At 37.5% G+C, this 14,332-nt stretch overlaps 1 protein-coding gene across 5 annotated transcripts in view; it reads left to right on the top strand.

Annotated features, from left to right (window-relative positions):
- Positions 1–14,332, top strand: part of PDE5A (phosphodiesterase 5A) — a 134,064-nt gene that overhangs the window by 12,457 nt on the left and 107,275 nt on the right. For all 5 annotated transcript variants that reach the window (XM_025466020.3, XM_025466019.3, XM_025466015.3 and 2 more), the window contains exon 2: positions 7,459–8,047. In XM_025466020.3, the coding sequence (XP_025321805.1) occupies positions 7,459–8,047 (589 nt within the window). The remainder of the gene's footprint in view (positions 1–7,458; positions 8,048–14,332) is intronic.

Here is a 14,332-nt window from a genome sequence, read left to right as displayed (position 1 = left end):
AAACATTAGGATCTTATCATCGACTATAAATTCTTGGCACCAACTTTCACTGCATTCCCCTTGGCCATGGCTTTATTTCAAGTGTCTAGGGCCTGTTAGCTTTCATTAACAGCCTTACAAAGTGAAATCAACTCAAAGACTTCAAGAGGGCCGCCCTGCTTTTGATCCCTCCCAGGTTTGCAGGGCACTTAGCAAGGACATGCTTGTGCCCGAAAGTAGAGTCCCTAAGTTATTAGTGCTTGTGACACAGGGCAAAAATACCTTGCAGAACTTGTGTCTTTTTCCTTCTTTTTGCTCAGATGATTAGGATGCGACTTGTATAGAGTTATGATATGACTTTTATTTTTCTGGAGGAGGGGGAACTTCATAGGATCCTATAAAGAATGGCATCCTACAGTGTCTGCCTTGGCCAAGGACTTGGAGTCGTCAGGATACCTGTAGCCAGCCTATTTCCAGATGCTGTTAGCCCCCTCGGGCTGTGGGATTGTACACCAGGAACACCTCTTTCCCCTCATCCTTTCTCTGATTCTTAGAACCTCATGAGGAAATGAATAGCCACTGTTCCTTACCCCAGCCCTGCATCTCCACTGGAATGAGAGGTGAGGGTACAGGTGATCGCAAAATCTTAAATACATAGAGGAGATTTTGAAATGTCTCTGCAAGCATTTTCTAAGTTAACTCCTATATCAACCCTGCATGGTGAGTGGAGGAGTAGGGAGGTCCTTCTCCCATTTAAAAAAAGAGGAGGTGAAAAAAAAATAAAATAAAAAAAGAGGAGGTGGGGGCGCCTGGGTGGCTCTGGTTGAGCATCTGCCTTTGGCTCAGGTCATGATCCTGGGGTCCTGGGATCGAGTCCCTCATCATACTTATCCCTCTCCCTATGTTTCTACCTCTCTCTCTGTGTCTCTCATGAATAAATAAATAAAATCTTAAAAAAACAAAAGGAGTGGAGGGGCAAAAAGACATTGAGTTGACTGACCTAATGGTCACCTGCTGCCTGTTGATAAAGTAAGCCTTTATGGGCGGGTCTTTGTGGCCTGTTAAGACAGCTGCCCATGTTGACAACTGAAAGACTTAGTTGAGGCTAAATGGCTTAGCCTCACATCTATGTAGTCATATAGCTGGAACTAGAATTACCTTCTGATGGCCTGTTTGGTATTCTTGACTTTATATCCTGCTGAAGATAGCACTTTGGCCCTCGTCAAGAGGTCAGAACAGGTGGTTTAACCCTGTTACATGGAAGAGGAAGTTGAAACTCAGAGGAAGAAAATTGTTTGCTACTGGACATACAACTCATTAGTAGCAAATGCTTAGATGAGATTAGAATTTAGGATTCCCTAAAATTTAGCCTCTTGATGCTTTGTAGTCCCAAGAATTTTTAGTGGTTATTCAGTCTCTCTTTTATGAGTCCATTATAATTTGTTTTTTCCTGTATTAAATATATGGTGTAGTTTTGAGAGTAAAATGAAAGAACTTGGTTTAAAGAGGAATTTTATACTACAAATTATTAATCTATAAGCTTTTGAAAAGTTCGGTTATTATACACAGGATCACAGTGCAGTAGTGTCCTTTGTGCTCTTTTGATGACAAAATTAGTGTAAGTGATTTGATAGCCTGGAACTCATTAGTATGCTGTATAGAAGCTACCTTTTCTTTGTTGTGTATCTGACAACAATTTCAGTTGGAGAAAAATAATATAGAATGACTGGCATAGTCAGAGGAAATACAGGATACTCAGTTAAATTTGAATTTCAGATACCACTTACACTAAAAAATTATTCATTGTTTATCTGAAATTCAATTTTAACTGGGTGTTCTGTATTTTTATTTGCTAAATCGAGCAACATGGAGAATGACTCTTCTCTTGAACACATTCATTATACATTTTTTTCAGTGCATTGTTTTAGATTTCTAAAACATGACCTGGTTTCAGAGAAACAGACATGGGATTCAGTCAGAATGTTTTCAGGACACTGTCCTTAAGACTCTTTATTCTCTGAGTCCTTTGAGACCATTTTTACCTCTGTGGTTTAATGTGCCATCATTTTATGATCTGAGTGCAAAAAATTAAGTTAGAGAATGTGTTATTGTAAGTTATCTTATTCTCTCTATGCCTTGTATGGTTGAATTTGAGTTTGGCTCTTTTGAATGTAGCTAGAAGTTACAGAGCACCTCCTTTGTGGTAAGCATTGATGTTCTGGAATTGTTTATATTCTTACAGGCCGTAGGACTTGAAAAAGGAGACCTAGATTTGATTCCTGATTTTGCTACCAAATAGAATGTCTTTGGCTCAGCCATTTAATTTAGCTTCATAATTTAGAAAGCAGGGTTGTTAATGCCTGCCTTACCAGGTTTAAATAAAATGGTGTCCCCCTTTTTTTCAGTATCATTCATGTGAGTACTTTTCAAAAATCCCACAAAATCAAGGAAGAGAAATGAAAAGAGAGATCCTATCCTAGGCCACAGAAGTGATTTGGCCAGTCAGAAGTATCATCTAGGTTTCTTGAATCCCATCAGGTACTTTTTACCCCTATATCTGTTCATAGTCATCTTTTCCATCTTTATTCATTTATATGCATTTACATTTACTTCACGTGATGGCAAAATCCAAAATATAAATTAACTCCTGAACACAACATAAACCTCAATTTTGGAAGAGTGATCACTGAATAGTATGCCTGGAGGTGCTCATTACTATATCTCTGGTCCCCAGCATAGTGCCTGACACATCAGATCTTTACCTTATGAGAATAATTCCTTCTATAAAAAATAAAGATATTTAAACATAAATGCAATTAAAATGAAAAAAATGAGTGGAAAGGTTTTGATTGGAACTTTATCATGAAAATGGAACCACAGAATATGAAAGTAATTTAATCTTATCCTAGATTTAATACAATTTAGATTATAATGAAAATTCCATGCTCACTGTTAGAATAAACGGTTTTGACAAAAATGATTCCATAACCAATTAACTTTACTTCTTCATGTTTGACTTTTTTTTTTAAAGATTTTATTTTTCTTTATTCTTGAGAAACATAGAGAAACTGGCAGAGATATAGGCAGAGCGAGAAGCAGCTTCCCTGTGGGGAGCCTAATGCAGGACTTGATCCCAGGACCTTGGGATCATGCCCCAAGCCAAAGGCAGATGCTCAACCACTGAGCCACCCAGGCGTCCCCTTCGTGTTTGACTTTTACAGCAGGATTATAGAGACTTCTGTTGTTTCTTTTTTTGTTTTTTTTTTTCAAAAAATAATTTTCAAATTAGTATCTGAAGATTTCATCTGTTTTTTCAAGGACGCTTCTTAATCTTGAGTATAATTATTTAAATAAAATTCTCTTTTCAAGTATCTATTATGTCATTATCTTTGTTGATTCTTTCTTGATTTGTAAGCTGTCTTTAATTGGGCGTGGCCCTAAATTGTCAGTGGCTTTGTGTAATATTGTAATGTAATTGCAAACAATTGTAATGTATTGTGATGGTTCTCCAACATTACCTTTGACTTACCTCTAGAAATTCTGTATCCTACATAAGCATTTTAATTTTGATTTGCAGGTTATTTGTATACAGAAATTGAAGTATTTAAAAATTATCAGAGGAGGCTAGATTATTTTAAAAGGAAAGGCCCACTTCTTATAGTCACATAGGTCATATACTGGAAAACTTGCAAGGAATGTCTAAGGAGAGAGAGGTGTAAGAAATGATTTGATTTAATTTGTGGGTTGGTTCCTATGTGAGTGTTTCTAAGTGATAAGGTATGTTTTCCTACGTAAGCATATAACTACAGGGACTCAGATAATCAATAATGTGGTCATGAGAAATCCCTTCCCTCATGAGTGGTGGTGAATAAAAATTGTTGATTGAATGAGCGAATATACTAGATCCGCTTTCCTGTATAATTTAACACTGAGTTCATCCCTCCAAGAAAATAATTCAAAACAAAACAGTTGTGAGACAAATATAGTAATGAAAACCATATAACAGAATTTTTAAGTCCTGGCTCCATTTAAGACATATAGTAGGCCCTGCAGGTTATATGAGGATAAATTAAACATAGTTAGTTATGAGGCTTACATCCAAGAGGTGATAAATATTTATAGTTAAACCGCAGTGCTGATTTTATGCAACAGATATACCAGCGTTCAGATAATCAAAGACTGCTGTCCCTTTTGTTGTAGTTCATTTAGGAGCCTTATTTATTGATCCATTCACTTCACTCAAAAATTATTTGTTGTAGACACACTATGAGACAGGCATTTTCTCAGCACGGGAACAGGGCAGACCGGCAGCGCTGATGAAATTTACATCTGGTTGGAGGAGACAGACAATAAAACAACAGATCAACTAATAAGAATTTAGGTGCTGTGAAGTGAGACCATCATGTGTCAAAGGCCACTTTAGGCGGCACGATCAGGGAAGACCTGTCTGGGTAGAGATGCAGAAGCTGTGATCAGCCAGATGAAGGTGAGGGGAGAACATTCCAGACTGAGGACAGTTAGAGCTTGGTGTGCTTGAGGAGCACCAGGGAGGCCAGCCTGGGCAAGTGGAACAATGGTAGGGGATTGAAAGAGTTTGAGTTTTATTCTTTAGTCACTGAGACACCAAGTAGCATAATTATGATGTTAAGATATACTTTGTTTAAAGATTCCTCAGGCTGCTATGGAGATAATGGATTGAAAGGGGGCAAGTATAATACAGAGAGACCAGTGAGGAGGCTATAGCCATAGTGGACTTAGACCAGGATGTAACGTAAGAGATAGAAATGACCAGATTGGGATACAAGCTTTGGGGAGTCACATAGATGGGGCTTGGCTTGGATGTGAGATTTGAAGGAAACAAATTTAGAATTATTCCTAGATGTTGATTTGAGTAACTAGGGAGATGATAATGCTTTTATTAATATAAGGAAAACTGGCAGGCAGTGAGATTGTAGTAATCTGAGTATCATTAGGAATTCTGCTTTTTTAAAAAAAAAAAGGAATTCTGTTTTTGCCATTTTAAGTTGTCTGTTTAGATATCTACGTGGGCTTGTCAAGTAGGTGTTTTGATTTAAAAAAAAGTTGATCAGCATTTTCCAATAAGAAGATAAGAAATCATTTGACTAAATTTTAGGTTGGTAGCTGAAATAATTCAAATGCCCATTTTTATATTGATTTAGCAATTTAAGCTACATCTACATATCTTTAAATCACATAAAATATATTAATTTAGATATAGTGCTTTTTTTTCTGTCTACATCTTACAAAACAATTTTATTCAGAAACTTCCTGTACATTTTTTCTTTTCTTTCTTTCTTTCTTTTTTTTTTTTTTTTTAAGTTTATGAGAGAATGAGAAGCAGAGACACAGGCAGAGGGAGAAGCAGGCTCCCTGCTGGGAAGCCCAATGTGGGACTTGATCTCGGGTCTCCAGGACACGTTCTGGGCTGAAGGCAGTGTTAAACCACTGAGCCACCTGGGCTGCCCTCCTATGCATTTTTGACAGCTTCACAGGCATTTTTGACATCAGTGTCTTTGGCACCACTACTGCAATTTGGCGGGGGGGGGGTGGTTATGGAAGTGTTTCTCCTTAAAGGGGTCTTTGAAAGGCCTTTTTTTTTTTTTTTTGAAAGGCTTTTATATCTGTATCCAGCACTTGAAATTCTGTGGTCATCCTGATAATATCTGTGTTATTATTTTTTTTACCCATTCCATTCTAGACTGGTACTATTTCAGAATAATAGATATTTACCAAATAATACATTGTTCTTCAAAATAAAATGATCAAGAGAATATCTCAAAAATGGAAAACTTAGTAAAGATTCAGAAATAAAGCAGCCTCTTCTTTTTTCCCTCTGTATTCTTCTTTTTTCACTTAATAAATTATGGAGATTTAATAAGTTATGGAAATTTATTAAGTGAAATAACTATTTTTCAATGTCTGCCTTGTATTCCATTGTATAAATGTGTCATTATGTATTTAACCAGCCTTCCAGATGTGGTATAGGTAGCTTACTATCTTTGCTATAACAAATAGTGCTACAGGAAATATGCTGGTACTTCTTTTGCCACATGTGTAAAACTTCTGGAACAAAGGATAAATGCATTTAAAAGATGGTTAGATGTTGCCTGTTTACCCTCCATCAAGGTGGTAACAATTTTTACTACCGACAAAAAGATTGAAGAATGCCTATATATAAATACTCTCGAAAATAGTGCATAGTCTCAAAAAAAAAAAAAAAAAAAAAAAAAAAGAAAAAAAGAAAGAAAATAGTGCATAGTCCAACTCTTTTTGTCCTGGCCTTTTAGTGAAAATAATCAATATGTCCTTATAGAGTGGGGATTGCATTGCTTTTATCATGGGCAGATTCTTTTAAACATTGTTAGTGTTAGCAAGTTTCTGTCTTTTGGAGGTAAATTTGAATTTTGGGAAAAGTCAAATTTTATGCATAAGAGTTACTAAGTTAGCTGTTACTCTAGGATTTTTTGTGTTTACTTTTTTTTTTTTTTTTGGTTTTGGTTTTGGTTTTATGTGTTTGAGAGAAGGGCTTAGTGAAGAAGAAGATCTAACTTTTGGAGAAAACTAATATCCTCTTTTTACCTTATGAATTTTCGTTGAAGTTAGTTTCAAAAGAAGAGCTCCAAAAATGTTTGAAGTAACGCACTATCCATTGATATGAAACATTTTTCCAAATGGAATCATTTGAATTGAACAGTCATTTTGATGTGTATAATCTGATGTTTGTTTGAAAAAAATCATGCACCGTGAAGCCTTCAACTCAATGGATCTCTTTCACATAATTTAAATAATTTAAATTTGCTTGGACTAAATTTTTAAAATTAGCTATTGCTTACTTTTTAATTTTCTTCCTTTATACCAGGAGTAGATGATCTAGAAGAGATCATTTGTACCATTATTGAACAAGCATTATTAGTATACTATTTACAGAATCTATAATCTTTCAATATACCAGATCAAATTGTTTATATTTTCCCTTTTCTAAAACTAATCTGTATATTAGTAATATAGATAAAATTATCTAACATTTAGCATATTAGCTAACCAAATTTGATGAATATTTGTTTTAAATTTTCAAATATTTAAGTTCAAAACAAGTTGTGTGTTTTAAACAGTGAGTTAATTTTTATATTTATGTTTTCTTAAGACTGTGGTCAAATTTAGTGTCTTTTATGCAAACTGCTTTTCAAAGAAGCAGACTTGATGCTTTATGCATTGTAAATCAGATATCTGAAAATATGTTTATAGGCATCAGACTTTATTATAATGTTAATTGAAGCAATTGTTCTTTACAGTTTTCCAAAATATAATTGTCTGAAATAAACCATCTTGTTTTTAATTTCCGTGAAAAAATGAATTATTGTCTAAGCAGTTTGCTGTGAGAGAATTGTTAGCAGCTTTCAGAGAGAGATAGCACCTTTCTTTCTTAACTATTTAGTATGTCTTCATTCTGTTCTGCAGAGAAATGGTCAATGCCTGGTTCGCTGAGAGAGTCCACACCATCCCTGTGTGTAAAGAAGGCATCAGAGGCCACGCAGAATCTTGCTCTTGCTCCTCGCAGCAGAGTTCCCGTGCAGACAGCAGTGCGCCTGGCACACCAACCAGGAAAATCTCTGCCTCTGAATTTGACCGGCCTCTTAGACCCATTGTCGTCAAAGATTCTGAGGGTACTGTGAGCTTCCTCGCTGACTCAGAAAAGAAGGAACAGATGCCTCTAACCCCCCCAAGGTTTGATAATGATGAAGGGGACCAGTGCTCGAGACTCTTGGAATTAGTGAAAGATATTTCTAGTCATTTGGATGTCACAGCCTTATGTCATAAAATTTTCTTGCATATTCATGGACTTATCTCCGCTGATCGCTATTCCCTGTTTCTTGTCTGTGAGGACAGCTCCAATGACAAGTTTCTTATCAGCCGCCTGTTTGATGTTGCAGAAGGTTCAACACTGGAAGAAGCTTCAAATAACTGTATCCGCTTAGAATGGAACAAAGGCATTGTGGGACATGTGGCAGCACTTGGTGAGCCCTTGAACATCAAAGATGCTTATGAGGTAAATAGGGATCACTGAGACGGGTGAGTGGGGTGAGGAGAGAAACGGGGTGGAACGTTGGACACTTGATGTGAATCGTGGGCGATGTTTCAAACTGAGATGTAATAGGATCACTGAAAGGTAGTAATTTGCATACTTAGTTAAAACTGGTATGTATGGGAAGAACTTTTTTTTGTTTTGTTTTGTTTTGGGGGGAAGAACTTTTCCATCTTTTATTTATTCATTAAGAAATTTTATTTTATTTTATTTACTTATTTATTTAGGAGAGAGAGAGAACAGGAAGAAGGAGAGGGAAGGGGCAAGAATCTCAAGCCGATTCTGTGCTGAGCACGGAGCCCCACTCAGGGCTCGATCCCATGACCTCGACATCATGACCTGAGCCCCGACCAAGAGTCTGACACTTAACTGAGCAACCCAGGCACCCTGGAACTTTCCCCGCTTTTAAATGCCAGAGTTTCTTTACTGGTGGTTGAGTCAAGGATATGGGCCATAGAGAAATCTTGTCCTTTTTAAAATTTTTTAAAAGATTTTATTCATTTATTCATGAGAGACACAGAGAGAGGCAGAGACAAAGGCAGAGGGAGGGGCAGTCTCCTCATGGGAAGCCCGATGCGGGACTCGATCCTGAAACTCTGGAGTCACTCCCGGAGACGAAGGTAGATGCCCAACCGCTGAGCCACCCCGGTGTCCCTGTCTTGTTTTTCTCCTTATGATAATTTAACATAGTTCATCTCATGGTTGTATTCTCTTCTTTTTTTTCCTCCCGAGTATACATATCCTTATCTATGTTATATCCACATGAAATTCTGGGGATATTAGTGAGATTCTAAAACACTTGATCCAAAAACTGTCAAAAAACCAAACCAGTAGTCTTTTTACATTCATTTGAAGCCCCATTGACACCAAGATCTGATTTTCTTTCTTTTCATCCTTTCTTTGATTTATTTTATTAGACAAAAAATATATGTCTTCAAAAAATTGTAATTGTTGCTGTAAAATATTTAAGCAGGGATATTGGACATTCTTCCACTTTTGCTGCAATTGTATATGGGTCTTTAATTATGGACTTAAAGATTATACTATATGATTCTTCAAATTTCCCATTTAAAATGATCTTTTTTATTAATAGAATTATGGTTTTTAAACAGAGCATGTGAATTGAATGACACTTTGTTTATCAGGTATTTTCTAACACCTTGATAGAACAGTTGGCCTAGCGACCTTCTCTATGGTACGCTCTCAGTGCTCTGTGGTGATCCTGGCTTGCAACTCCTCTGTGTGATTTGAGGGGTCATTGCTGTCTTATTCACCCCTGTATTCCTGATGCTTAATACAAGGCCTGGCACATAGTCAAGTCTTAAGTGAAAATTATATAGAAGATAAGATAGATAAGAAGCATAGAAAGCATATCATAATAGATATGCTTATAATAGAAAAATGTGGTAGGTTCAGGGATGTAGGAGATGACATTACTTGGGGAGCAGAGAAATGTTTCTTTGAGGAAGGAATGCTTGATATGGACCCTGGAAAATAGTTAGGATTTGAATAGATTGTTTGTGTGCAAGGTGAGATCCAGATGTAAAGAGAAGTTGAAAGAACCCACCATGTGGTGCTTGAATGGACATGTGTGGGTAATAGTGTAGACATTGAGGTGTTATGGGGACAGAGCCCGGAAATTACTGGATTCTTGGATGCCAGGCTGAAGGATATGTCTGCGGTCCAGAGCCATGAGGAATAATTGAAGGTGGTTAGATTATGGTGGTTAGATTAAGGTCGTTATGATTCAGACTGATTTACCAGGATGAACTTTACAGTGGTCGTAAAATGAAAAATACTAGAAGCTAGGAGGATAAATAACAATAGTATGAGGAAGTGAGGACCTGAACCAGGGCACTGGCCTTAATGAGCAAAAGAAGGGAATGGATTTCCAGTGAAGAAGTGGAATCTGCCAGAGGTGGCAGCTAAAATGGGAGTGAGGGGGTTGGAGAAGTCAGGGATAAGTGAGGGTTTGAAGCTGGGTGAATAAATATGGTAACTAGTGAGGAACACTGAGGGCAGGGATTTGGGGACAGATCTGATAGTGCAGGTAGTGAAATCATGAGGTATTTTTCAGAATCCATTCTGTACAAGGATGTACAATCCATTTCTTCCATTTTGATTCTTCCTGGAGCTATCTCCATGTCTTCTGCAAGCCCTGTAGTAACGTCACACCGTAGCAGACTACAAGACGGGTATTAAGGACACAGCTGAAGGGTTGCTGCCAAATTTGCAGAATTCCCTTCCTGTCTTAGGTGACAGCTGGGTTTCCGCTTTTCAAGGGCACTATAGTCCCAAGTACAGTAGGACCGTAAATAGGCTTCAGCTTTGCTGAGAATGCCTTCATTTGTTGTGTGGTTCTAAGCTGCTGCAGCTCTGAGAATTTCCTCACTTACATGCATTTTGGTTAATATGCTTACCACTGTCAAAGTTTTGACAGCATAAGTTTCGTTTCGCAGTAATGAATGATCTAATTCTTGCACTGCTTTCTGAAAGAGGCCCATGTCCCTGATTGCAGTGCATCCGGTGTGAAGCCTCTCTTCCTGTGGCCTCTTCATATTGCTGACTCCCCTTATCACCCTTGATCGGTGTTTATAGTGGCCCTTGCTGAAGTGAATCGTGTCCCAGGAATTTCATTCCAAAGGTGTGGAGTTGATCCGTGGCATGCAGTTTACATTGCTGTTGACAGTGGAAATCCCTTGGCTAATGGATAATTCATTACTCAGCCCCACCCATAATTCCAATAATCAAGAGTGCCTCAGAGTTTTTTGTGAAAGTAGCCAGAACAGGAAAATGCGTTCTGTTTTCTGAGTCCTACCTCTTCAAACTGGCATCTGTATAAATGACACCCCATAGCAGTATTTCATAAAGCCTATTTGACCACAGAACCCTTGACAAGTTGTAATGTAGCAGTGGAAGACCACGAGGTGACCATGAGAAATAATGACGCTCAGATTGAAGATAAAAAAAAAAAAAAGTCTTACATATAAGTCAATTATAAGAAGTGATCAACACTTGATTCATTTTGTAAAACCTTGTGACAGAATGATATAAATTGGAGAATTCAACTCTTTTATTACTAATAAGATAGCACATTCCTATATTGAAAGTACAAAACAAAATCCACAACTTAAATCAGTGATTCTCAATCAGACCACAAATACCAAAGACAGGGTGTTTGCTGCCTATATGTAGAAGTTCAATCACCCATCATCTCCTCCTGCATCAGCTCATCATTCATGTAACTTTCTTGGATATGGCACCCATTTATTGATGACAAGATATATTTTTAAAAATATTTTGTTTATTCATGAGACACACACACACAGAGGCAGAGACACAGGCAGAGGCAGAGGGAGAAGCAGGCTCCATACAGGGAGCCCGATGCAGAACTCGATCCCAGGTCTCCCAAGTCACACCCTGGATTGAAGGCAGACACTTAACTGCTGAGCTGCCCGGGCGTCCCTGATGATAAGATATTATCACATAATCAGAACAACTGTATAAATGTGTTTGGTGTTCTCCTTTAATATGAAAACTGGATACCATCCAGTATCTAGGGTTACTTAGAGAAATGTATACGTGAGTATATAAATATATATATATGAATATATAAGTATATATATGGAGAGGATTATTACAGAAATTAGCTGGCTCAATAATGGAGGCATAGTAGTTCTGTGATCTGCCTGCTGCCTGCAAGCTGGACAGCCGGGAAAGCTGGTGGTATAATTCAGAGTCTGAAGATCTGGGAATTGGGTAGCCAGTGGTGTGAATTTGGTGTAGCTCTGAGTCCAAAAGCCTGAGAATCAGGAACTTCAATGGAGGGAGGTGAGCAGAAGACAGATGTTTCAGCTTAACCAGAGAGAGTGAATTTGTCCTTCCTCTGCCTTTTCGTTCTGTTCAGGCCCTCAGTGATTTGGATAATGCCAACCTGCGTTGGTAAAGATCTTTGCTCAGTTTATTGATTCAAATGCCAATCTCTTCGGGAGACATCCTTACATGCATACCCAGAAACCCAGAAACAATGCTTTACAAGCTATTTGGGCATTCTTTAGCTTAGTCAAGTTGACACTTAAAATTGACCATCTCAGGTTGCCTTGAACACGTTAGTTTCATGTCCTACAGAAGCCTTAAGATTCCCCAAGATTTCCTGTCAAAGGATTTATATTGTCAAAACACTCCTCTTCCTCCCAAGTCAACTGGAATGCAAAACTTTGACTACTGTTCTGTTTCCATAGGACAAGCACTGCATGTCGTACCATGGTTTCTAAGGAGAAGACTTGCAGGTTTTTAGGGAGGGGGTCTCATTGTACTCATGTGACCTTTACCATGTAACTGCTATTCTTCCCACCCTGGTGACTTCATTCCTACTTTTCTATTCCTTGTCTAGATAAATAAGCTCGCTTTGCACATCTCACTTTGTCAAGATGTTTTCTTAAAGAAATATGAGCTCTCTCAAATGAGAGTATGAGTTCTCAATCTGATGAATAAAATGATTTCCAAAGTCAATTTTAGGAGAAAGAAGTAACAATTGTTTTAATTTTGATAAATTGTTTTAGTTTTGATAAATCTGCTAATCTGCCATGATCTAATTTGCCCCAGGGAACATAGTTTGGGATTTGGTATATCTGTCTTTTAGTGTTCTAATAATCTTTTGGGATTATCTTAAAAATGCCACTCTGTGGAAGAAAACTAGCCCCTATATCAGTAAGACTGCTGTGTTGTTTTCTGTTATTTTTATTTTTATGTAATTTCAAACTTACGGAAAAGTTTTAAGACTGGTATAAGAAACTTCATATACACTTTCCCCAGATTCTCCAGTTGTTTATGTTTTGCTCCATTTGCTCTATCATTTTCTTTATCTATATACAATGCATGTAAGCAATATATGCATACTATTTTTCTCTCTTTTTTTTTTTTAAGATTTTATTTATTTATTTTAGAGAGCACGAGTAGGGGGCAGGGTCAGAGGGAGAAGAGAGAGAATCTCCAGCAGGCTCCACCCTGAGTGTGGAGCCCAATGTTGGGCTCAATCTCAAAGAGCCAAAGTCAAGAGTCTGTCACTCAACCAACTGAGCCACCCAGGCGCCCCTATGCATATTATTTTTCTGAACCACTTAATAAGTTGGAAACATTTTTACTAGATATTTCAGAGAATATTTTCTAAAAATATTCTTTTATACTATTATAATAATTTTTCAAAATCAGGAAATTTTATGATATAATGCTACTTCCTAATAGGCCATAGTCAAATTTAATCTATTGTTCTATTAATGTTCTTTATAGTTATATTTTTCCTCTCATCAAGGATCTAATCCCAAATTATATAGTGCATATGCTTGTCATGTCTCTTTAGTCTCCTTTAAATCTGGAATCGTTTTTTAGTGTTTATTTTTCTTGATGTATATTTTGAGAGTTCAGGCTAGTTATTCTGTAGAAAGTCTTTTTGAGGAGATTCAAGTAAGGTATTTTGGGCAGAAATACCACCGATGTCAATGTTGAGACCTTGTCTGGTTTTCCAAACAAGTCAGTTCTTTACTTCTTCACCAGCTAGATGTCCTACAATCCAATTCAATCCTGATTCTAACTACTAGTAGTTAGCACTAACGACCACTAGTAACTAACTTCTGACACTCTACTGCTACCAGGTAGTACAGACTCCATAGTCCCACTAGATTGTCCCCAGTTCCCAGTTCAGATACCAGTCACCAACAGGGTCCCCAGGCTACTCACATTTATGTCTATCTACAAATTAGGTGATTTCCCCACTCAGGTTCAATAATTTGCTAGAATGACTTATAGAACTCAAGAAGGCATTTATATATAGTTACAGTTTTATTATAATGGCTACAATTCAGGAACACCTAAATGGAAGAGATGCATTGGAGCAAGGAATGGGAGGTGGGTGACACAGAAATTCCATGCCCTTTCCAGGGTGTGCACCACCATCCCAGCACATAGATATCTTCATCAACCCAGACACTCCTGCAGACAGCATTGTTCTGTTTTTTGTTTGTTTGTTTGTTTGTTTTTTTTAAATCAAGGTTTCATTATGTAGGCATGATTGATTAAATCCATTGATGTCTACATTCAATTTCCAGCCCCCTCTCTGTTCTCTAGAGGTCAGGGGTGGGGCTCAAAGTTCTAACCCTCTAATAAGTCATTTGGTTTTTCTGGTCCCCATCTGGAAGCTATCAGGGATACTCTCCCTATGACTCATCTTATTAGAATGAAGTTAGGTATGGT

The sequence above is a fragment of the Canis lupus genome, chromosome 32, assembly GCF_003254725.2.
Source record: "Canis lupus dingo isolate Sandy chromosome 32, ASM325472v2, whole genome shotgun sequence".
Lineage (NCBI taxonomy): Eukaryota > Metazoa > Chordata > Mammalia > Carnivora > Canidae > Canis > Canis lupus.
Note: the sequence above shows the minus strand (reverse complement) of the source record. Positions and strands in the feature narration are given on the sequence as shown.